This window comes from Mustela nivalis (genome assembly GCF_964662115.1).
Source record: "Mustela nivalis genome assembly, chromosome: 8".
Taxonomy (NCBI): Eukaryota; Metazoa; Chordata; class Mammalia; order Carnivora; family Mustelidae; genus Mustela; species Mustela nivalis.
Window position 1 is genome coordinate 66,442,859 of NC_139027.1, and position 24,920 is coordinate 66,467,778.

General features: G+C 45.7%; 1 protein-coding gene across 5 annotated transcripts in view; it reads right to left on the reverse strand.

Moving 5' to 3' along the window:
- The window catches only part of SPTBN1 (spectrin beta, non-erythrocytic 1), a 195,985-nt gene that overhangs the window by 36,867 nt on the left and 134,198 nt on the right, over nt 1–24,920 (reverse strand). For all 5 annotated transcript variants that reach the window (XM_082743544.1, XM_082743545.1, XM_082743546.1 and 2 more), the window contains 14 exons: nt 24,317–24,490; nt 20,523–20,614; nt 19,219–19,299; nt 18,716–18,831; nt 15,586–15,698; nt 14,601–14,788; nt 13,449–13,566; nt 12,137–12,295; nt 11,174–11,476; nt 9,272–9,425; nt 7,732–8,602; nt 7,498–7,635; nt 5,917–6,673; nt 4,824–5,026 (listed from right to left, as the gene is read on the reverse strand). In XM_082743544.1, the coding sequence (XP_082599670.1) occupies nt 4,824–5,026; nt 5,917–6,673; nt 7,498–7,635; nt 7,732–8,602; nt 9,272–9,425; nt 11,174–11,476; nt 12,137–12,295; nt 13,449–13,566; nt 14,601–14,788; nt 15,586–15,698; nt 18,716–18,831; nt 19,219–19,299; nt 20,523–20,614; nt 24,317–24,490 (3,467 nt within the window). The remainder of the gene's footprint in view (nt 1–4,823; nt 5,027–5,916; nt 6,674–7,497; nt 7,636–7,731; nt 8,603–9,271; nt 9,426–11,173; nt 11,477–12,136; nt 12,296–13,448; nt 13,567–14,600; nt 14,789–15,585; nt 15,699–18,715; nt 18,832–19,218; nt 19,300–20,522; nt 20,615–24,316; nt 24,491–24,920) is intronic.

Genomic DNA, 24,920 nt, shown 5'->3' on the forward strand with positions numbered 1-24,920 from the left:
TAACAATTTGTGGCTAAGAAAATACAGATAACCATTTACCTGGCTTTAAATTAATGTCTCCTAGGTAAGTATTTCCCACCTTGAGAAAAACTCCCCTCAAACAACAATGAACCAAGAATGAAAATTTCGAGACCTATGAGATTCGCTACCTCCTAGATCCCACTCTTTATTAACGGATAAAGGTAATCAAGGTTGAATGAAGCTGAAGCACAAAACCTTAAGCAAAAATTCCTAAAAACTGGTAGGAGCTGCTAAGCTTGGGGAGTGACAAGGGAAATGGGGTGGTGGCTCCCTAGCTCAAATGCTGGACACACGGCTTCTCTGCACACACCATGGCGGTACCATAACTCCAGAGCAAACTTCCTTCCTGCGCCCAGTGGCGTAGGTTCTCCACCAGAGACGATGAAGACCAGCTATGGGAATGCCGGGAGAGCCGTGAGAAGGGTGGCCTTGATGCAGTTATTCTGCACCAGGGAGGGACTACGCCGCACTGAGAGCCACGCGTGCAGCACTTCCCCAACGCAGTCTCTCCCATATTCCCAAGGAACCTAAGCCAGCCAGCCAGCCAGCCACCTAAGTAAGGGCTGTTAACTGGGGCAGGTGAAAAGGTTGGGTTTTCATTCTGAGTCTCCAAGCAATTTCCTGCAGCCCCAGGCAAGGTCTCTCTTGTTGGGTCCCCTTGGGGGAATAAGGAAGAATACAAATTCAATTCTCCATGATGCCATGAGTGGCTCAGGGAACACTGGCTGCTGACAGACCTTTAAGCACCTTCCCCAGAAGTTGAGAGGCAACATGGTAGGAAAGGAATAAATGAAACAAATGGGATCGGGAGGGAGACAAACCATAAGAGACTTAATCTTACAATACAAACTGAGGGTTGCCGGCAGGGAGCGGGGTAGGGAGAGGGTTGTTGGATTATGGACACTGGGGAGGGTATGTGCTATGGTGAGTGCTGTGAAGTGTATAAACCTGGTGAATCACAGACCTGTACCCCTGGGACTAGTAATACATTATATGTTAATAAAAATACAAAAAAATTAAAAAACAAAAAACAAAACAAAAAAAACCCACCTTCCTCAGAGGATCAAGAGCAACTTTACAGAGATGCTGTGGGCAACACAGGCTCTCAGGGAATGCTGGCGAAACAACTGACCGTGGCAACACAGCAGACATCATCCACCCAGGAACATCTGCCCAGGGAACCAGAGGGAATGCTCTCTGCTCCTATAGGGTGCCAGTGACTACAGGGCAACTGGAATAATATGAGTTGAAACAATACCGCCAGCTATATACCAGATACGCAAAATGACTTCTGATTTTTCTTTTTAGTTGAAAGGGGTTTCATAGCTTCAAGAAAAGGGACCTTAGTACTTTTATATCACTTAGGTAAGATGCAAAAATAGAAAAGTATTTCTTAAATAATGTTAAATGACAAGAGTATATGCATGATCAGTGGTATAAAACCCCAAGGCACAAATCAGAAAGCAGAAACTAAAACGTGCCAGGGATAAGATGAAAGGCTGCAGCTTCTCCCCCCACATTTTTAACATTCTATTTCTTTTATAACAATAAAAAATAATGGCCAAAGCCTCTTTACTTTGATACTCTTTCTCAGATACCAAAAATTTGAAAAAAAAAACTTAAAATACTTTTGATGAATTTGGGCTAAAGGAATTACTGTTTAAAAATATGAGTGGGGAAAGAATGTCCAAAAAAAGTTTAAGTTCCCAAACCTCAAATTCCAGTCACTGTTTGTAAGGGGTTATAAGAAGATAAAGCCCATCTTTAGGTGGAAGGTAATTTGGAGTCAGGCACAAAAATGCAGGAGGTTCTGCCTTTGGTCAAGGTCTTGAGTAAGAGACCCAGGTTTCTTCCATGGTGCCACAGCCAAGTGCTCCGAAGGTGAGGAGGAATCAGAAACTGACAGCCACAACAGGACATGCACCCTTGAAGCTCAGGGCAATGGTGGAAATCAAAATAATTCAAACACTGTCCGAGAAGTCTTACCACACATAAACACAACCAGACAGAATCCTGAATGGAACTGGATTCTGTAGCTGAATGTATATTCAAGTCTCAGACATGCCCAACAGATTTCTGGCTGGGCAGTTTCTCAATTCTAGTGGGACCAGGAAGAAAGGAAAGCCTGAATGGTGACTTGGGGCCCCATGTCCAAATCACACAGATCTCCAAGAGGTCATGATGATGGCGTCTGAGGGGTACGCTCTGCGGAATGAAAAACAGCTACAGTGGCAGCATGACACTTGTTGCTGACTCAGAAAAAAAGCGAGTGTGGCTTCACTATTCACCAGCGGCAACCAATGGCGTTTGAGGAAGGACTTTCAAGTTGGATCATGTATTTAATTATTGGGAAGGACCTTCTAAAACTTGGCCATAGTTTCCTACAGTCCTTAGGGTGCTCTTTGTTTGGGGCAAGGTTAAATCTGTTGCTTTACTTCCACTTCTCACCTTCTACCCCTACAGTAAGACTGAGAAGCTCCTTCATCCTCTGAGGCAGACGCTAGCTCTAGCTCTGGTTCTTGTAAAAAGTAAAGCACCACAGGTGCCTGAATGAAACAGATGGATAATACAAAAGCCTTTTCCCCAGGTGAGACAGGGTCTAGCCTTTGAAGCCGGATCCTGGCTCCTTGCTCTCCCAGGACTATATGGAGGCTGGAACTCCCTATGAGCCAGAAAGCTTACTCATTTGCACCCCCGGGGCCGGGCTTGGACGCAGGCTCCTTTCCACCCAGGCACGAGCACTTTAAAGGTCACTTGCACCCCACCCCCATCTGTCAAGAGCCAAAGTCTTTGTTCTAGTATTTTTTTCATTTCAACAAACTCAGTGGTAATCAACAAGATTTCCAGAACATAAGCACATTATAATGATTCTGTGTTTTATGAATACAGCTTTATAAGAGCATCACAATGTTTCTGGACAGGGGGTTAGACCTTAAGATTCAAAGATTTACTCAGCTTGTGCCCCTACAGCACCGAGAACTCACATATTTGTGTATTTTGATAATGGACAGGATTCCTCTGGCGTGAGTTTCTGATCATGAGACCTCTGGCGGATATGAAAGTGAAACCAGAATTCAGTGAACACAACTGGGGAAAATGCAGTTGTCCTGAAAAGCAAAGCCCTCCTCCCCACACCCCTTCTTTCTTTTGTTTATGGACAGTATGATCCATTTCATCTTAAGACAGAAATCCTAAGGAGACTCTGGAACCCTAGGAGCCCCAACTCTGAGTCAAGGGCAAAAGGAAGGTTAAACCACAACTGAGGGCTGCTGAAATGCTCTCTCCTATCCGGGAGTCTCCAGTCTTGACAATATCACCTGCTTCCCAAAACCCCTCACAGCTGCAGCACCAGGGGACATACAAACACATGCAGGAAAGCTCAAGGGGGCTGCACGCCTGCCTAGAAAAGGTGTCCCTAACCGCCAAGTCCGCCCTCAGGAAACCAGCTGGATGCATCCACCACAGAGGAGCAGGACGTGTTGTATTTACAAAATAACTTGAGATTTAACATTGGGAAGAAAGGAAATTCTTTTTCTCTAAGTTAACAATACCCTGCCTAATCTTTGTTTTTTACACTCACTCAAGGGTTTAGTGAATTCTTTTGCAATTGTTTGAAGAGCAACAGATACAAAATGATAATACATGTTATGCCCTATTCCACAGGAGCACCCCTCCAAGACATGGCTGAGGTTCTGAATCAGTGAAAAAGACAGACTTGGAAGTGCTATAGCCAAACAGTTTTCAGAGGGAGGAGTAATTCCCCCTTTCACTCCATAGCATAAGTGGTGTAGGATCCCACGAGACCCTCTTGGGTATGATACTCGTGGTGTAGGATCCCACGAGACCCTCTTGGGTATGATACGCAAGGAAACGTTCTCAGCAAGTTCTTCCTTTCCACAGCCCTTGAAAGCCGGAATGGAAGCCTGTTTCTCAATTACATCAGTCTCACAATGAGCCCTTAAATCCTGCCCAAACTGGACCACAGAAGATTGGGGGGGGGGGGGGGGACACGGACACAACACGACAGAGGCCAGAGACTGACCCAGATAGGCTAAACTGGATGCAACTGGTCAGATCAGACCTGCCTTTCCTGGTGCATCCAAACCTTGATCTACCCTGACCTCCCACTTTAGTTACAAACAGAATACAATGGCCTTCAGTCGGGGAGAAAATCCTAACTGCAAATAAATGAGTAAACAAAACTCAAAGAAGAGTATCAAATCTTGGAGATGCCTTGGCAGAAGAGGAAAGGGGTTTCTTCCCTCACCATAAAAAAATCCTATTAGGGCATTATCCAAGCCAATTTTCTGAGAAGGGCCTGATAATATTCCTTTGTGGCTCTGCTATGTACTTCGGACAAGCAAACCTTGGCATCCCTCCCTACTCACTCTTGGATGACTTCGGAGAAGTCTAGTTCGCATGAAGGTAAACGTGGACTCAGCTAGGGAGCCATGCTGAGGGCTAGGGGCCCATCATGTGATAGGCTACACACACATCAACTCTCGCAAAGCACAGCTTATATCTGATTGCTAACTGGCATCATGGCTCTTACAAAGCTTTGATTAGGTATTGGCTTGGCTTCTCAGGTTTTCTTTTCTTTGGTGGGCACCTCTACATGCCTGACCATGACAACCACATTTCTAGGCAGCCATGTGTTGCCAAGTGATTTAAATTTTACCAGCTGTCCAGACCCTGACCACTGGGAAAGTTATACCCACAGTCCCAACGACTTGGGACTAAATCTTCAGAAGCTTGGGAGTCTCAGGGTGCCAGACTCCCTCAGGAGCCCCAGGGTGCCATACCTGTCATCGATGGAGTCCACCTTCTCCTGAATGCGATCAGAGTTGATGTTCCCATCGCTCACCAGCCTCCGGCCTGTCTCCACAACAGCATTGATCTTCTCCTCATTGGCGTCCATGGTGGTCATGAAGTCCTCTTGTTTTTTAATAGCTGCTTCAGCTCCTTCCAAGGTGGTGGGCATTTCAGTGTGGGCCAAAACATACTCCTTTTTCCAAGAGAGAGAACCAAAATCACAGCAGGATGAAAAACTATGAAATACAACTCGTTTTCAGAATAACAAAAGCACTCTTCCCTAGTCCTAAGTTTCCATGCAACACATACTTTATAACACTTGCTCCACTATACTTAATCTACTGAATCAGAGAAAACAAAAGGTTCAGAGGAAAAAACAACTAGTGAGACCCCATAAGGAATGAAATTTCCTTCAGTAGTTCAATGGCTAAATGTTTTCCCAAAGTACGTGAGGAAACCAAGCAGTGCTTTATGCATCAGCCACCAGGGTCCCCTTATGTGCCCACCACCTAGCAGCAACATACTCTTCAAACTCTCTCTTGAAAAGAAATGAACAACCCTGATTACTGGCCACCATCTTCAGCCATTTTCTTTCTCTAGTTTTTGCCTTGTGTCATTGGGAGAATTACTGACTCTTCAAGAGCAAGAGCCACTTAGTTCCCCCATCAAAAAAAAAAAGAAGGAAAGAAAAGAAGAAAGAAAAGGAAAACCAAACAAATAACAAACAAACCAAAAAATCCCCTAGTGCACTTGTCAATTCATCTCAAACTGGATTACTGCCTTACAGAATATTGCCAATCTAATGCAATACTATGAGGACATGCTATGAACACAAGAGAGCCTCGAAAGCGGCTGAAACAGAATGCTACTGTGCAGGGCAAGACACTCCCGCAGGAGCCTTCAGCTCCCATCCCCTACTTTGGGATGGGTTTCAATGCCTTGGAAGTCTGGGGTGTAAAGCCCCTCAATTATCCTGTTTTCACACAGGATTGCTCTGGACCAGCAGCCTGGGTAGAAAGTTCCAAAGGACAAGCAGGACCTGCTCTCCCAGGAAGGAAAGCAAAGGAACTTGAGGAGCAGTACCTGGTTGTTAAGGAAGGCCTCGGCCTGCTTCGTGTCCCTAAGAAACTGCTGGTAGGCATGTGACTGGGAAAGGAGATTCTGCCTGTTCTCCCACATTTTGTGGAGCTCATTCCACCCAGTGTCCAGGGCCTGCAGCCGCTGCCGCAGAAACATGTACTGGGCGTCGGTCTGTCCCTGGGTGACCATCTCGCCCATGTCCCTCATCTTCTGGTAGTCCTCCTCGTAGTTATCAATCTCGTTTTTGATGTTCTCGTGCTGTGTGAGGAGCTTCTCTGCCTCGGTCAGGGTGTTGGGCATGTCCTCAGAGGCGATGGCCGTCTGGGTCCGGGAGAGCCAGGACTGGAAGTCGTCCAGGTCCCGCAGGAACTGCTGCAGCTTGCTGGCCTCTCCCAGGGAGGCCTCACGGTTTTTCAGGGTGGTCTTCATCTCCTCCCACACGTCGCTGATCTCGGCCAGCCGAGACAGGATGGCCTGAGCCTGGTCGGGGTGCTCGGACTCGAGTTTCTCGGCCTCTTTCTGCAGGTCGCTCAGCTTTGCCTCGATGGCCACGAGGTCCCGCTCCATGCCGGTCAACTTGCGCTGCAGGGCCATGACGCCGGCCAGATCGTTGCCCAGGTCCTGGGTGGATTCGATGACCTTGGTCTTCTCTCGAATCCAGGATTTGGTTTCATTGCACTCAAGGTGGTAGTTCTGTATGCTCAGGGCAGAGAGAAGAGCGTCCTTCTTCCTGTCCACCAGCTCTCGGAACTGACTCCACCTATGGGCACAAAGGCACAGAGAGAACCATGTCAGAGATGAGCTGACAGCTCATGGCTCCATGGTGACATTAACAGTCAAGGTCAAAACTATCATTTTTTCTCTCCCCCTATGCTATGAGAACAAATGCTTTTTGGAAAATCATCTCACTCAGTACATGTACCCCAAATTATCGAAACAACTCAAAGATGTGACGTAATCTGGAAAAAGCCTGACACGAAGAGGCACTTGTTCAAGGAGTTCCAGGGTGGACAGCACATCTGTACCCCAGAGTCGGTTACTTTTTGTAACTCCATTTCTGCTACATGCTTTTTACTTATCTCTGAACTACACCTAATGAACATTTTCCAAACCCAAACATGCCTGACAGTCCCCTTCAGAACCAAGGCTACCACAACCTACTCAAATGTGTTTATTCAACAGAAAGATAACATCAGGACAAAGGTCTAACTTGATAACCAGGACTTCTACTCCCTAAGTACGTCTAAAATATGCTAAAATTATGTTCCAGATATCATCTCAAAAGAGACAATAGCAGTATCACCATGATGCCCTGGTCCTCCACGCTGGGCACAGGTCTCACACTAACACCTTAACTTCTGATGTGGGGACAGGCAGGTGCCAGGCTACCTTGAATGACATCACCCTAAAGGACACTTCTTGCAAAACCAGGGTGTGTTGAAAGGCAGATGCCAATGCTGTGACATCAGGGCCATCTTATCAGTGACCCCGTCTGGGAAATTCCTGACAGCAAGGCTCACCAGTGACCTCACCCTCCCTGGTCCAGCACACAGGGAGCCAGCCTGGTGCAGACTGCACGCTCACCTCGTGTTGAGTTTGTCCTGCTGGGCTTTGATTTCCTTCTCACTTGGGTGGCCACTGTGCATGAGCTGCCGTGCAATCTGGTTCACCACGGCAACCCGGGAAGCCTGGTTGTTCATTTCCGGTTCGAGGCTCTCGAATCTGGAAAACAATTCAACAGGGTACTCAGCTGCTGGGTCCTGGGCGGTAGCGAGGGGACGCTGGTGGCCCTGTAGCAAGGACAGCGCTCCCACTCACCTGTGCTGGATGACCTCCAGGTCCTCCAGCTTCTCTGGGATCTGCATGTTGTTGAGCCACTGCTCCTTCTCGTCGATCCAGAGCTCACAGGCATCAGCCTCACTGAACATCTTGTACAAGGCCAGGGTGTCTTGCAGTGCCTGCTTCCTCAGCCGTGTCAGCTCAGCCACCTCCTTGTACCGCTCCTCAATGCCTGACAGCCTGCCCCTCACGTCCGGAGACTCTGCGTGCTCCTGGGGCAGGGCACCGGCCTGCTCATGCAGCGTGTCGATGGTGGGCCTGTAGTTGGCGATCTCCTCCGCCACGTCCTTGTGCTTCTTGACCAGAGACTGTGTGGAGTACTCGTCGTGGCCCACATCGTTGCTGGAGACAATCTTGAGGATGTCCAGCATCCAAGCGTCGATGTCGTCGGCATCCGCCTGGAACTGGTGCAGGAGCGAGGCCTCCTCTAGGCGCTTCTTGCGAATGGCCGAGAGCTGCTCCAGGTTGGCCCACTGCTCCCGGATGTACTGGATCCTCTCTCGGATCTTCTCTGACCCGAAGTGCTCCTCTGCAATCATGTCTTCACCTTCTTTGATGGCTTGCTCGAAGTGGCCGCTGCGGCCGCTCATCTCATCCTCGAACGCCCGGTGCTTGCTGAGCAGCCGCATGACGCTGGTCAGGTCCTTCCCATAATCGTCCGAGGACAGGATCTTCTCCTTCTCCCGTATCCAGCCCTCCTCTTCCGCCATCTCCCAGAAGAACTTCCAGAGGCGGCGGGACTCTTCCAGACGGGCCCGGCGCTCAGCTGCCAGCTGGCAGAGTTCTTGGTAACAGAATTCCATGTGGGCCACGCGGTCGCGGATCACCTGAGGGTCGCAGGGCTTGTAACCTATTTAATGCATGGAAGGAATGTGGAAGTCGGAGAGTTAAAGCACAGGCCCCTGCCCGTTTCAAGTAGTGAGTTATGCCCGTTTTCTCACCACTAGATTACCAGCTTCACTCTCAGTGCAGAGCCATATGATAAGGCAATGGAGAACCTCCCAGGGCCTTGCCTGGAGGTAGGTAGTAAGTGTTATTTTTTGACCCAAGGGCAAAGTGATCATTCATGAACCAAAAAAAGGTATATACATTGTAAGAAAAAGGTCAGCTGCATTTAACTGTTTCTCAAATATAAAAAACACAACAAAATCCTTCCAAGATCCTTTAAACAAAGAAACATAACCACCAGAAGTGAAAGCCAAGAGATGTTTGAGTAGCCACACCAGGGTGCTGATATGCATCGAGTGTGGTCTAGGCAAAGTTTGACTGCTGAATACCGCCACTCAAAACCAAGCAGTACTGGAGTACTTAATGGAAATACATGTCCACTTCAGAAAAGCGGACCGAGGTAAGTATCCAGAAGGCTACCCTCCTGCATCTCATATACCCACTACAAACCCACTGGGAACCTACAACGGCACAGGAATGTCAAAAACCCCAATGGCACAGACAACTTAGCTACTTCTACAGAGATGGCCATGGTGGTGGGGAAGTAAGGCCTACCACAGTCCATTCTTACCTTCCCCGTCTGTTGCAAACTTCTGGGCAGAAGCATTGACACCTCTCACCCGCTCTGCCTGGATGCCAATGTCCGCTTCGACCAGGGCGTGCTTCTGTAACAGGTCTTCCACGCCAAGCAAGTGTTTGCCATAGTCTTGAGACAGTAATAGCACCTGTGCACCAGAGAAAACAGAGGGCCCATCTGTGCAGACAACCTTAACTTCAGTGTCTCGTACTCTGTGGACAAGCTGAGAGCCAGCCACCCTCCCTGCATCTCTAGGGGAGCAGAACAACAAGCAAATCGGAACAAAACAAAAAACAAACCTGAAAGCCTGCATCAGGAGAGACACAATAAAGTGAAGATTATCTACCCTGGAATAAACAGGTCAAAAATACACTAAGAACAGAATAGAAAAAAAAGAATGGGGGCCAGCAGGACATGTTAACCGGGGCTCGAAGAAGAAACCGCCACAGCAACGATATTTCAGAAGAGAAGAGAGAAACGCTGTAGTTATTTCAAAGTTAAAAGAAATCTCCCAGGAGTTGCTGACCCCCTCTGAGGATGTTTTCCTCAGCTAAAAGCTTACTGGTGTGCCTTGGTAATACCTTGTCAATGGGAGAAGAATCTAGTTGAAAGCTTATAAACCACATCTCTAACCAAGTAAAAACAGGGTCAGGTGGCTTTCTGCTTAGGAGGGAGTCCACTAACACTTTCTTTTCTTCCTTCCATCAACCCAATTTGAGGGCCTCATCTGACTTCCTCTCCAGATGGAATGTGTACTTCACTCCTACTTCTAAGGGAAGTCTCTGGCCCAAAATCTGAACTTTAATGTACAACATGATTTCTAAAATGAAAAGTGCCTCACTGCTAGATTTTATGAACATTTCTACTTTGAAAGGTCAACACATACCATACTTGAGAACATCATAAAACTGGGACAGTAAGAGGGCAAACTGATGGGACGAAGCGACCCCATCCCTCTGCCAGGAATGGCTCAAGAGGTTAAGCAAAAGACGAGGGCTTATATCCCAGGAAGAAATCCCTCACAGAAGGTCAAGCTTGGGAACGCAGCACGCTGAGATAAAGGGGACTTCACTGCACTGTCTGCAAACTGCCCTGTTCTGTTCTAGCTTCGGAGCTAAACGACTTCCAGCTGGGGTCTACTTGACATGGATGAACATTCTACCGCCTGCAGCAGAGAACACAAACGGGCACAGGGATCTGGCACAATGGCAGGTCTTTCTGGGCAGAAGGAAAGCTTGGAAGTCTATGCTCAGGGCTCTTAATTAAGGAAGGGGAAGCACAAACTGGCAATGGCAGCCGTTTCCAGCCAGTCCCATCCTATGTGTACACCTATTACCACACTTTACCCTCGCTGTAACCGAATGAGGGAGGTGGTTAGAGCGATCCCAGATTAAAAACGAAGAAAGGAGGCTCAAGGAGACTGCATGCAACCAGCAATGACAATGTGAACACGTGTTCCCTGGTTCCCGACACACATTCCGCCCACACTGCCTACCCCTCTCCTCCCATCTGCCCACATTAGCTTCCTGGATTCCCCCCTCAACGAGCCACTCACACACAGATCAATGACATGGAAAGCTGGTTCAACCCTCAAGAGCTAAAAACACAGAAAATCTTAATTTGATTGATTCCCTATGGTGGAATAGATCTGAATTAAATTTAAATTACTGCGGCAGATCTCTAGCTATGGAACTGGTTTACAATACAACTTTTTTACACCTTTTATCTCATTTAACTCCTGATCTAACAATCTTCCCACAGGTAATATGGCCCCCTTTGACTTTACAGAGTGGGCAGAGAGGGCACCCTGGATGCTGTGCAGTCAGCGGGGGGTGAGGGAGGAGGAAAGAGACGTCCCACTGGATCAGCTCTGGCCTCCTATCACTCAAGTTCTACCTTCATTTCGTCCATCCAGTCCATAATGTAGAGCATTTCCTGGAATATCTTTTGCAACCCCAGGTTCATCTCGAGACGCTGTCTCCGGGCCTTGAGCAATTCCAGTAGGTACTCCCAAAGCCGGATGACATTGTCTTTCCTTGCTGTGATGCGCTTGATGTCATGGTAGTTCTCTGCTTCGAGCTCCCTGGCCACGGCGACCACAGCCTGCACACGCTCCTCGTATGCGGCAATGTCTGTCTCAATGGCCTCATGCTTTTTCGTGGCGGCCTCAACTGCAGGAAGGTCAAAACCAAAGTTGTCCTACAGAGAAATGGGGGGAAAAAAACACACACACACACAAAATTAAAAAGCCATCCAACTGGAACAAAGAAACAGAGGTTGAATCTCAGCACAATCTATGGTGGTCCTAAAGCCACACTGACTTGAGCCCCGCCAGCTGCTGGTCTCTGCCTTCTGTAGGACACTTAAAACTCCTCGCTAGAGCTCAGATGCCTTCCCCAAGGCAAATCAGCAAGTACTCGTCTTACAGAGGGGTGCAAGCTTCTATCTAGCACCTTATACTTCTGTGACTGGAGCAGGTGACAGTTTGTGTGAACACAAGAAGGGAAAGTCACTTTTTACTTCTTTCGTGACTGGTCCAACTGCCTTGAAGGATCAGATGGTCAAAGATGAAAGGTAAGAGAAACATCTAACATTACATAAATGTGAGCAGTTCACACTCACTCACTGGGTCTAAACAAACTCTGCTTGAGCTGCTTCCAAATTTATGAAAAGTCAGACAAACAGAAGACCAAGTGCATCAGAAATGATAAACATCCTCTTCATGGGAAGTGAGCAAGAGGACTCCAGTTACTTCAGAACAGCAGGTATTGATAAGCAGCTGTCCTATGGCCCTCAAGGATGGTCTACGTTTCTAGATGACCCCGGGAGCGGGTCCCCGAACGAGGTCTAGAGCAGGACCTGAGACACCAGACGCTGGTTTTCGCTCAGCCACGTCTCCCTCATAGCTGCCTTGCGGTCGAATCTGCGGGCGAGCTGTTCCAGTTTCTCCTGTCTGATGAGCTCGTTCCGCAGAGCCAGTTCTCGCTCATGTTCTGCTTTTTCCAGTCTTTCCCAGGCCTACAGAGGCAAAAGGAACAGTTCTCTGCAATGCTCAATGAACTTTCCTTGGCTACAGTCAACAGCTATGACTTCTCAGTAAGACCTGAGAACTTTGTAAAAGGGACATCCCATTTCCACCCTCACTGACTCTTAAGCCTTGAGAAAAACCGTTTTCTCTCAGTTTAGCCTCATGGGAACACTCTCTCCTGTCTATATCTAAGTCCTGTGTTATATTTGGAAAACAAAACAGTGTAGATAAGGAGCAATATAACTAAATTATAAATCTCTTACTTTGAGAGGAAACAAAGTAATTACCTTCAACAGATCTGATGATATATAAAAGATAAATGATTTCTCAGAAAGAAATCATATTACAAACTCTTAGTCATCCCATCCTGAGCCACTTTTTTAAAAAAAAAATTTATTTTTAACATTTTATTTATTTAAGTAATCTTTATGCCCAATGTGGGGACCAAACTCATGACCCCAAGATTATGAGATGTACACTTTCTCCAACTAAGCCAACCAGGCACCCCACCCCACCTTGTTTTTGAGCTACTTGTTTTTTAATTCACACACCTGATCATTTTGTTCAAAATCTTCACCAAATGTGTCACAGTAAATTAATTTCTATGAAATATATCTTACATTTAAAAAATTCCACTTAAAATAATCTAATTGTGTAAAACTGACCACAGTTCTAGATTTTTCAAATTTCTATCTGGATACAATGGCCACTGTCAAATTCTGTAATTACAGACAAAACAGACCAAAATGGAAACTGCTGGACAGCCTCTCTGAGAGAAACAGCCAAAATCCTAAGCCCCAACGCCTAGAGATTCCAGATGTATGAAATAAGGTTTCAGGTTCTTCCTCCTGCAACTTAAAGATGCTACAGTCGACTGCCTTAGACAGATGAGAGTAGCAAGGTAAAGAAAATAAGCCAAGACTGGTTTGATAAAATCTAACATTCCCTTCCAAAACTCTAATAGACCAACCCACCACAAGAATTTGCTTGATCCTCTGCAAAACCCGAGCCACTGCTGTCACTCCTCAGTTCAGCAGGCCAGGACGGACCCTTTCAGACTGCCCTCTAGGCAATCAAGACCTAGAACCTGAAGCTTACAGAGAAGGTCAAGGCCCCACACAGGACCAGGTGGATCAGCTTTACCTTGTTAATGTCAGAGATGAGCTTGCCCTCCCGGGGCATGTAGACCTTCTGATTGTTGGCCCTCATCTTGCTCTGAATAGTAAAAAGCAGCACTTCCAAGTTCCCCTTCTCAGTAAACCTAAGTATAGGGGAAAAAAAAATGTGTTTTCTGTTCCTTCAAGGGCAAAAATTCATTTGCTTTTGGAGGAAAAAACCTTTCAACGCAGCCATACAATTTTAAAAGCCATTTATCTCTGGTCTGATTTATGTGGAACTCATTATGGAGAAAACACAGTGCATTAGTTTTTTGGGGTATTATAGACCACAAAATGCACCCAACTGTGAATTCTGGTGGGGTTGGCTGGTTGCTGCCACTGAGATTTATATTTGGGAGATCACAATACCGTGCTTTTACTAATCACTTCCTTCAAAGTTTAGACTATACATCCTGGACAATGGACTTCATTCAAAGAGCACAGCTGAATATATTCAGCAAGAATCACTTCAAATGACTACCTAGTGTAACTTTCAATGGATTTCAGAGACTGCAGAAAGGAATTCACAACTAAGCTGGGTTATAGAAAAAGGAAGAATGACTTTAGAACTCTAAGAAGGGATAAGGTCTATAATCCTTATGTGACAATTACAATTTTCAAAAACAAGTCAAAAATCAGTTCAGGGGATAGCAAAAACTGATCTGGACAGACAGACACAAAACTATTTACTGTCTGCCTTTATTCAACATGTTGTAGTTACACACTTTGCTACAGACTTGCTAGTAGGCCTGACAATGGGCTACTATCTCAAGCCCACTGTGAGTCTTACAATAAACTATATACAGGTACTCAGCTACTTCTCTAAAATCCAAAGTGTAAGGAATTCTGAAACACATTGGGCATAAGAGTTTGGGAAAAGGGGACCGGAGACCTGTACCACTTCTTAGGAGTCTCACGTATCAGTATCATGAGACCAGGGGCAGAAAATGCTCGGAAGGGCTCACAGAGGGTGTGGTTTGTAACAGAGCTCAGCCACTCAGGGTCAGATGAAAAGGAGTAAGACAGGCCCCTGATAAGAGGCACTCATTAAGAGATGAGGTCAATGAGTCAGAAACAGGAGTCTGAGGCTGCCATCATCTCTCTCTGCAACTGGTAATGCATCCAATCTGCATCTTACTTGGGCGGTTTCTCCACAGTGCGGTAAGTGTTGAAGGCCTGAAGCTGTTGTTGAACCCCAACCAGAGAATTGGCAAATTTGCGATTGTTGAGGATAATGATGGTTTGTTCAATCCACTCCAGAAGGTCAGAGGCAAGTGACTCATACTTTTCAATCATTTTTTCTGTTTCAATAGCATTGTCAAGCACCTGTAAATGAGAGTGAGAAAAACAGAACAGTAAGATCATATTGCCAAGTATGGGAAACAGGATTATAACTCTATAGGAGCACAGGCACACTTAATGACTGGCTCAGGAACAGTTCTAGGCTACTCTGGCCTAAGCATTTTAAACTCGAGGAACTGTGTATTAATAGGCACTCAGACTATAACTACTACTTGTGAGCAATGACAGCTTAACTGTAATTGGTTTGGTAACCTCCCAACCTCCAGGCAAAGGGTTTAAGATTCTGAAGGACTCCTGTGGCCTCAGCTCCAGAATTCCTAGAATAACAACAAGGGCTCTGTGTTGCTTGGTGCTGTCCCATGAAAGCCCATGAATTTTCTACTCTTGCTGCAATGAGAAGACAGTATCACCTGGTCTGAGGTATTCAGGAATATATGGCAGGTGAACATTAGCCAAATGAAAACTAAAAAAGTGCAATAGTGGGGCCTTTTCAACTGAGTAAGTAGGATTTCACGCCTGTGACATCAGCCAACTTATCAGATTTCCAACACCCCATTTTCTGGTAAGGTTGAGGGGAGGAGAGTCTCTGGGTCTGAGAAGCTCCTCAAATCTCTTCCTAAATACTGTAGCTGCTGCTCCTACTTCCTGTCACTCCTAGGGATGAAGAGGCTTCTGCCTACATCCCTGCCTCTGGGGGTGCCCACCACAAACCGCTACCGGCTGAACTGATGAGCGCACGGGAGGAAAGGGGCTTGTTGGCGCTACATTAAGATGAGAATTTTAATCGTGTCTCACAACTTATAAAACTGGTGTGAACTCACCTTTCCAATTCGTTTTCCTTCAACAGCCAAGGCCTTCATCTTAGAGAAGTAGTGGTAATAGGTCACCACATAAGTGATAATGGACTTCTCATCAGGGTGGTCCACACTGATATCTGTAACCCAAAGAAGGTTTTGTTCAGTATTCTGCTCACAGCGCGACCACCCAGAACAACTGTTCAACACTGAAACAGGCCAGTGTTTATATTGGAGAACTCTGCCCTTGGTGTATTAATTTTAAGTCTGATGCAGATGGAACCATTTCACTGACCTTTATGATACGAATATTCATAAATACCTTCTACCAATGCAACAAAACATAAAAGTCTTAAGAGACATGATCCTTCCTCTCTAGGATCCCAAGCTACCAAGAAGAAAACTTCTAGAGAAAAATGAGGACTACAGTAAGAATTCAGGGAACATTCTTAGTGATGTGACTACTTGCCAGACCAGCAGGCTTATCTCCCTGCCTATGTCCACTCCCAAACTGGGCTTGGGCTTCTTGACTCCTCCTATCTGCTGATGCCACCAGACCCGCTTCCAGTCACTGAGTCTTTGGACATCCTTATCTTCTTGTTACCCGGTCTTCAGTTGGTCACCAAATCTGAGTCCAGATGATTCTATCCATGGAATCTTTATTGTCACTCATAGTTCAGACTCTCACGGTTGCATAAGCAGACTTGAAGCAAGAGCTTCCTCACTGGCTTTCCCTACTACCCAATTCACTTTATGCACGGCCCCTGGTTGATCTTCCAGAAGCATGGCTGCGAACACACTTTCTCCAAGCTCAAAATTACTCAAAAGTGCCCTACAATCTACAAAAATAAAGTCTAAGCCCCTTAATCCTCTAGAATCTGCCTTAACTTTCCTTCCCTTCCTTCTAACCACTGAGTACTTATCAGGCTCCCTGTAAGAGCCACTACTAATTCTATAGCCTACTATATCTTCTTAAGCACACTCTCACACAACCTGGACTAGCCAACACTCCCCAAACACACGCCACAATTTCCAATACTCCTTCACTTTACTCACAATTTCCCATTGCCAGGTACTATAATTTGCTTACACATATTTTCTTTGTTTTGTAAGACTACATCCCCAAGGGTGAGAAGCTTGTGCCTCGGTAAGCCCTGTGCTGTTCCGCCTCTCAAACTGCTGGTGTGCTGTCTCGTGTAACGAGGGTAGTCAGTCAGTATTCACTAAGGGAGGCAATGAGCGTACAAAGAGGACAAGTGGTGCAGGTATGGCAATACTGGGTGACACTCTTGACTTGGGACAGAAAGAAAAGCGAATACACAGCATGACTCTTAACTGATAATCAGGTTCTTTTCCAGAATGCACTCACATGCATGCCTTCTATCTTCCTGGAAGCCCTGTGTGAGGCAGGACTGTTTCTCTTAAAGATGAGAACACTGAGGCACAGGGCTGGAAAGTGCCCTGCCCAGTGTCACCGAGGCAGCCTATGGCACGGGGGGCCAGAAGAGCAGCTACTCTTTCCACCCTAGTAGTCCCTGTGGCCAACTCTGCTTCTGCTTGGCCCCACCCAACTATGCTCCAAGGAGAAGGAAATGGAGGAATCCCAAAGCTGGTCCTGTATGCAATCTAATAAACATATGTTGACATAACTGGGAAGATGAGAGCAGACAAAAACCTTGTGGTTTTGTAACCTGTCTGCAACTGTATCTTAGCTGATGCTCTCTGGGCCACTGGGCAACTAACAATAGCTAAGGACAACTAATAACCAAGATCCAACCCACAGCGTAAGCAACATCAATGGCCTTTTTTTAGTTCCTTGTCTTGTGATCTGAGGAACATATATCCCTTTTTCATACTGGGAAGGGATTAGAAAGATTAACTAATGAGCAAGTTATTTAAAAAAAAAAAAAAAAAAGGTTATATTTAGCACAAAGAGCTATGGCTGAGAAAGAATGTCTTCCCATAGTTAAAACAGGGGTAAAGACGGAAGATTAATCACACCCCAAGGAATTTTAGTTTTCTGTTTATATTAAGAGATCATTTAATGCGTTAGCACAAAGATAATTTTATCTCAGCTTCCGGGATAGTGAACATATCAGTGAATCTAATGCACTGGAAAACAGCAAGCCTGCTTGGCAGCCTCATGACCTCGATCTGCCCTTGGGGAGTTGAACTTCCTGTTCTATATTTATAAGAACTTTAAACTTTCACTCACAGTTTTCTCTCTGTGGTATTTGCTCACAGCTATGAGCTGTGATCTACAAAGCTCCCGTACTACAAACAAATCCTCTTATATTTCAAATGCTTTTCAGAATAAGAAAAAGTACCTATGACAGCTCAGGCAAAAAGCCTGGAATTAGGACTTTGTTAAGTAAGGGAGCTATAAGCTGAGGGAATGCCCCACACAGGTCAGCTCCATGTCACCTGCAGTCAGGCTTTAGGGTCCTGCTGTAAGGACTCAGAGTCGTTCCAGTCAGAGCTCAGATGTTGTGCCTCCAGGCAGTCAGCCCTAAGAAGGGACTGTGAGTCCCAATTCTTTCACCCAAATGTTCCCATTTCCTGATGCACCTTCCTCACTTAAGCTCTTCTTACTCAAAGCAAACACAGCACAGCCTCCTACAAGCCCCTCACCCCAACCCCCTGGTCTGCACCCACTCATTCCAAGGCTGCCTGCCACCTTGGCAAGGATGCCAGTCAATAAGCATTCACTGAGAGCCTATGGCAGGTTCCCTTCATTGAGAACAGCTGCTAAGAACTTTCAGTGACTGATGAATAACCTTTAAAAACTTTGAGCTATAAGGCCCCGACCCACCTTTCCAGTGGTAGTTCCTATTATTACTTTAAACACCATTCCCAGTGAACTGTTAGTCCCCAAACACGCCTTCCTCATTCCTGGTTCTTCACCTCTGCTCAGGCAAGTGCCTCTGCCTAGCAAGCCCTCTACTTCCCAACATGTTTAAATCATACTTGACTCTCAAGGCCTTTTCAAATATAATCCTTTGCACAAATCCTCAAGTAATTCCCACACCAAAATTAAGCTCCTCTTGAGCAATTCCCAAAGCACACTACACAAATAAACTGACAGCAGATTTTCTACTAGCCCTTCACTACTAGAGATGCTGTTGGAAGTCTCCCCTTACATCCCTCAAGTCCTTACCTTCTGGATCCAACAGTTTAGTGAGGCCAAGGTGCTGCTCTGCCAGGTTGAAGGCATTCTGCAGATTGTAGTGTGCATTGGATTTCTTTAGCTTGTCAAAATCTATCAGGTCAGGCCTATGCAGAATGAGAGCGGAACAGGATAAAAACCATGGCATAAGAACACATGTGACCAATGACATACCAGCATTACTCCAGAAATGGTAGAAACCACTTTACTGAGCAAAGTAAAACTCTATAATATAAATCATCAAACAATGAAATCTGATTTTTGAACAAACATGCCAAGTTTATTAAGAGAACAGAAGATAACGGACAAACTGATTTGTTTGGAAGAATTTACATATTCTCTCATATTTTCCTCACATGGAATGCAGGAATTCCCACCGTGGTGCAACATCTAAGGCAATGGATATGAGGGTCAAAAGTCACCCAGATCGGGGCAGAAGAATGTCAACATTCTACCCCAAAACTGTTAGTATGATTTATGAGGAGGTGACTTACCGGTGTTTGTGTATCAGTGCGTTGAAGGCCATGCCATCCCGCCAGCTTGTGGTGAAATTGTGAATGTTGACGTTCGGGTACCTACAAAGACAAAGCATAACAGAGTTACCAAATAAAGATGGACAGTTTTGCGAAGTGCAGTGTTCATGAAAAAGTTTGTCAGTACTGAAAAAATGTGAGGCAATTAAGTATCAAAAGGACTATCAAGTCAGAGCAAATACTTCTTCGACTTCAGCTTTCTATTAAAACAAAACAAAACAAAACAAAAACCACATCCATGTGGCTTTTCTTTCTCGGTAAGTCAATTAGACAAAAGATGTGAACTGAGTCTTAGATTTAAAATACCATGGTTACATAGGAAAAAGTGACCACAACCCAGACACCTCTGAGACTTCTTTGCCTCCACTGGCTTTCTCCTCTGCCAGCAAAGATACTAGGACCCCACAGTCACGGACATCTGAATTCTGGGGAGAACGGAATCAGCTACGATTACCTGTTCATGAGACACTCAGCTTTCCTCCTTGCATCACTGAGCTGAATGAAGTTTTATATACCAAGGATCTCCCTGAACAACTTCCCTCTGTTGGAGGCCAACCCTATTCACTTAGCTATTCAATACCGTTTACAGGCTTTGGATGTGTGGTTGATTCAAGGCTTATAACTAAGTTGATCCCCTTATTAGGCATACCCACTTTATGAGTTTCATACTTTTCATTAACTGATCATGTCTATTACAGTTGTTATCTGTCCTCAAAGTAGGTCTAAGTAACTCTCTAGTTAACCGGGTAGAAAATCGGTTCTAAATACTAGACCCAACAATTTCAGTGAGTAACAGAACAGATCAGTTCTCTAAAAGAGTATTTTCACTAAGATTTGAAAGGAGGAATAAAGGGAAGGAAAACAGAGACGGGTAATGTATAAAGACTACTCTTAAGTTGACTGCACAAAGCTTCCCCAAAGCAGCAAAAATGAAAAGCCGGAGAAAACCCACTTGCTTTTTAAAGTATCATGGATGTGATTCTTAAATAGGGTTTCAGGATTTTAAAATTCAAGATCCACTGTTCTCTGGAGCTGCCTTAATAAAGAGAGGGAAACGGACTGTGGAGCTGACAGGTCCCGAGTGTCAATCAGAACTCCTCCCATGCTGTCAGCGAGCAGAGATGTCAGCTACCTACTGCTTACGAGTTAACAAGACTTTTCCATGGAAGGAGTGGAGGAGATAGCTGTCAATACCTCAAAGAGATGACCACAGCAGGGTTGTCCTGGGTGCAGTGGCCCCAGAACCCCGGGGAGTTCATACTCACCCAGCTGTCTTCATCTGGCACCACAACAGCAATGCATCCTTGGCAGACTTCTTCTCTTTGTTGTCTTCCGTCTCTACACTGATATCCTGGATCTAAGATTTATGAACAAGCATTAGATGAAGAGATGGGTCAGCTGCCCAATAACAGCCACAGAAGAACTGATCTACACATACATCAAGAGTACACTTCAGGCCACAGCCCAGTTGTAAAGCCTATCTACTGTGCCAAAGAAAACTGCTTTCCTCAAGGTTCACCTCATTGAAACAACAACCAGATTTTCTACTTTGCAGACATAAGGAGGAAGTGAAGAATACTTAGCTGCACTACTTCCCAGAACCCCTCCCCCCCTTTAGGGGTCACTTCCAAGCTCAAAAGAGCCCACCTTTCCAACTACTTGTCAGACCCCAGAAAAATCTTTGGTTTGGTTTTTTATAACCAAGTATTTTTCACACTAGGGTGCATGTCCCTCATTGATGAGGACAGCATACAATATATCTTTTCTAAAAACTGACCCAAATTCCAAAAAAAAGCATGACTGCAGTAGGCTTCCATGGTCTGTGCTATAGTCCCAATGTCTGTGGTTCCCCCAAACTCTCAGGTTGAAATCCTAACTCCCAAAGGTAATGGCATTAAGAGGTGAGGCCTAACAGAGTAGGATCCTCATGAACAGGACTAGTGCCTTATTAAAAAAAAAGGCTTCAGAGAGATCCTTAGTATCTTCCACCACGTGAGGGCACACTGAGAAGTCTGTCATCCAGAACAGGGTCTTGCCAGCCCATGCTGGCTTGATCTCAGACTTAGCCTCCAGAACTATGGGAAACGAATTTCTATTGTTTGTAAGCTACCCTGTCCATGGTGTTTTGTTATAGCAGCTAAGATGGACTAAGACAGTCTCATTCATAAGCCACTCATGGAGAGCATGCAAGCAACAGAGCTGGGTCTACTGGCACCACCATCACCACTGCCTGGGGCTAAGACCTTCCAGGCTCCACTACCTACTGTGTGTCCCCAGGCCAGCTCCTCAGCTTCCCACCTGAGGAATGGCCAACAGCAACAATGGCTCACAGTGTTACTGTGCATTTGAACAAAGAAAGAATATGAAGTGCTGAGCTCATGACAAGGAACCCGTAAATGTTAACTCTGTTAAAATGTTAATGTAAATGTTAACTCTGGCTTCGGGTTGCCCCACCAGTTATGTGATTTTAGACAAATGCTCTAAATACCTTTTTGTCTTTAGATTTTTACCTATTATACTATAATGTGGGACAGGGATTAGGTAAATGGTGTTGGCCTAGAAGGCCACCTGTCATCTTTTAGCTCTAGCTAGACCAAACTTCCCTTCCCTGGTCTGTCATGGGTCTTCCCATTTAATCTAAAGACATGCCCCAGAACTCTTTTTGGGAAAGAGTTAGAAGAAGGATGAAATATATAAATACAAGATTATAAAGGCAGACACTTTCAACTGGGAAAAACCCTTGGAAATTGAAATAATTATAACTTCTAAAAAAAATTACCCCTTTTTAACCATGCTGAGTATGTGAAGTATGAGTCTGCATAAACTCTAAACTCTATTATTAGGATCGTTAGTTCTTGTGCTGAAAGTAAATGTGAAAGTACCTTATTCAAGAGGTAAGACACAGACTCATCAGGAAAGGCAGATGGAATTCTACACATTAACCCCTGTCGACCTTCTCATGCTTCTGTGTGAAGAGGGGAATCTATTTCCAGACTTGGTCATTTATACACAGTCTACCCTTCTGAAAGGATTTACACAAGGCAAGACTTTCCTTCCCGTTTCCCACAACATCCTTTATTTTCTCTTAAAAGGAGAGCAGAATGAAACCTAAATTTCACCATTAGTACTTAATGGATACTTCCTCCTATGCACACACAGGACAGGCTATGTCCTCAGAGCTCTAGACACGTGCACATGCACACTCACACGTGTGCACTGGAAATGTAAGACAAAACTGTATATTCAGGAGCTGGAGGAAAGAGAGATGGAATGTGGAGAAACTTCACAGAGGAAGCAGGTAGTGAGCTGGGCCTTGGCTGATGTAGAATCAGTACCTATCTGTGGAATGAGTAGGGATTTAATACAGCTGCTGGACGAAGGAAGCTAGGTCATGTAAGACATCAACACTGCAGGCCATGCAGTGACATCAGCAGCCTATGTTTCTTGCCTTAAAGGAAAGAGAAAGTACCTATCAGCATTTACAAGTTCAATTACAGAAAAAGGCAAGCTGTCAGGAAGCTAATTAGTCAATGACTCAACCCAATTCATGCTGAGAATCTTGGAAAGGGTTGCGTGTGCCAGCTCGCCAACGTGGGCAAAGACCTGGTGTGAAAAGAGGCCACCATCAGGATGCCCTTCCATGCTCTGATTACTACAGGCCAAAGGCAAGAGAAAGAGAGCTTTTTACTTTACAAAACTGAGGGGAAGCTCAAGGAGGGTCCTACTATTAATGGTATTCACTCCATTTTCAAATCATTTAGGAACTGACAGAAACCTACATAAGAGCTCTGTTTGTAAAATAGAGTCACTGATTGTTATAATTAACTCCATTCATGATTTCATCTTCAATAGTGGTTCCCTCTTCAGAACTTAACTGGAATCACTGGAACTGCCACCCAGGGATTCTGAATTACTAAAAAGCTTTCCCCAGTCCTCCGAGGACCTCCCAGCTTTGGAACCACACCCATTCAGGGAGTTTCTCAGGACAGCTCGGTTTCAGCTCCCACCCCTCCTCCCAACCTACCCACCCAGAACACTCACTGTTAACTCAAACCCATTCCCCTGGGGAAATGGGAAAGAAAACGATTGGTTACAGGCTGACTTCAGTTTTACCAAAAATACAAAGAGCTAAAATTTGATTTCCGTTTCTGCCCTTTTTTGGTGAGACTTTTATTTAGCCAGAAAAATCAATCAGACTTTTTATCAAAGGGGTGGAACAGGAAGGAAAGGCACAGAGAACAGAGCCACCCAGGAGACAGGACTGTTAGGACATTTGTTTGCAGAGTAACCTGACGCTTTGGTAAGAAGTGTTTCCGGCATTTCAATTCTAATTGAAAAGCAGGAGCAGGAAGCACTGCCTGGAGAAAGAGCCAGTAACCAGGCCAGAGGTGCTCCACAGGGCTGAAATTCTGAGCTCTCTCTTAAAGGGTCAGAAGCAAGCACTGCTGCCCTGACTGGTTCTGTAATCCTGGATAAGGCTCCTTCCTTTCCTCACTTTGAGGAAGACAGAATGACCTTGAGAGTACCTTCTGGCTTAGAGTACTTCTATACTTAGAGCCTTCCCCTCAAGTATAACAAACCCATAAAATTGTCATCAATTCAAACAAGCATAAGGCTCTTGCACACTTCCCCTGAAAACTGTTTCCTCACATCCAAAGGAGAATGAGAAAGTGAAAATGGAGCCCCCCCAACCCCCGTCATAATCCTCAACAGCTTCCCCTAATAATACTCCAGGATACGTGCTACAGTGCAGCAAAGTTCAGTCAGTCTAGTGCCAGCAACCTAGCACCAATGACGTCCTTGTATCTTTGCTCCTGAAAGCCGAGGGGCAGACACCAGGCCTTTAGAGTAGTGGGCAGACTGCAGCCCAGAAACCCCCTTATCTAACAAGGGCGCTTTTCAGGGGCCAGCAAAACTAAGGGAGGATGTGGTAGCTGCCAAATGCCAACGGGGACTGAATGGATACCCAGCTCCACACACCTGACTCTGGGATGCCATTTCCCTAGTCCCTAGCATGCTGTACGCAAGAAGTGTGAATCCTGCAGCCATGTGCCCTTACCTGGAAGCGCAGGATGATGGTCCAGATGAGGCCGAGGGTCAGCCTGTGGTTCCCATCCACGATGTCATGGGAGCCCATGTTCTCAAGATGGACTCTCTGCTCCTTCAGGAACTGAAGGGCCTTGTCCACATTCTCCAGACAGTGGATGCGCATTCGTCCCTTGGTGGGTTTAGGCTAGAATCGGGAAAGCAGAAGGCAGAAACAGACTATGTAACAGGGTGCAGACAGGCTGAGAGCTACTGCCCAGAGCTCCAATGGGCCCGTTCATGCAGCACTCTCGTCCCCATACCAAAACCTTCAAACACGTGTGTGCTCGCTCAGTACAAGGACAGTGTTTACCTAACATCCTTACCAGAGGAAAGTTACTTAAGGGACAGGGATCCCTCTTCAGAGGTTTTTTCAGTCATGCAAGGGACACAGTTTATACGTGAGCACAGAAGCTGAAAGGTTAGAGAGAAAGGAACCCAGTCTCCCTGAAGGATTCAGAGCCGCTGCTGCCACCCACAGAGCTTTCTGCAGATGCATGGCAGAACACCCCTGAGACTTTCCTGACTGCTTGAAACATAAAAATAGGTTTGCTACTTGCAGGTCTGGGTTGTTTCCT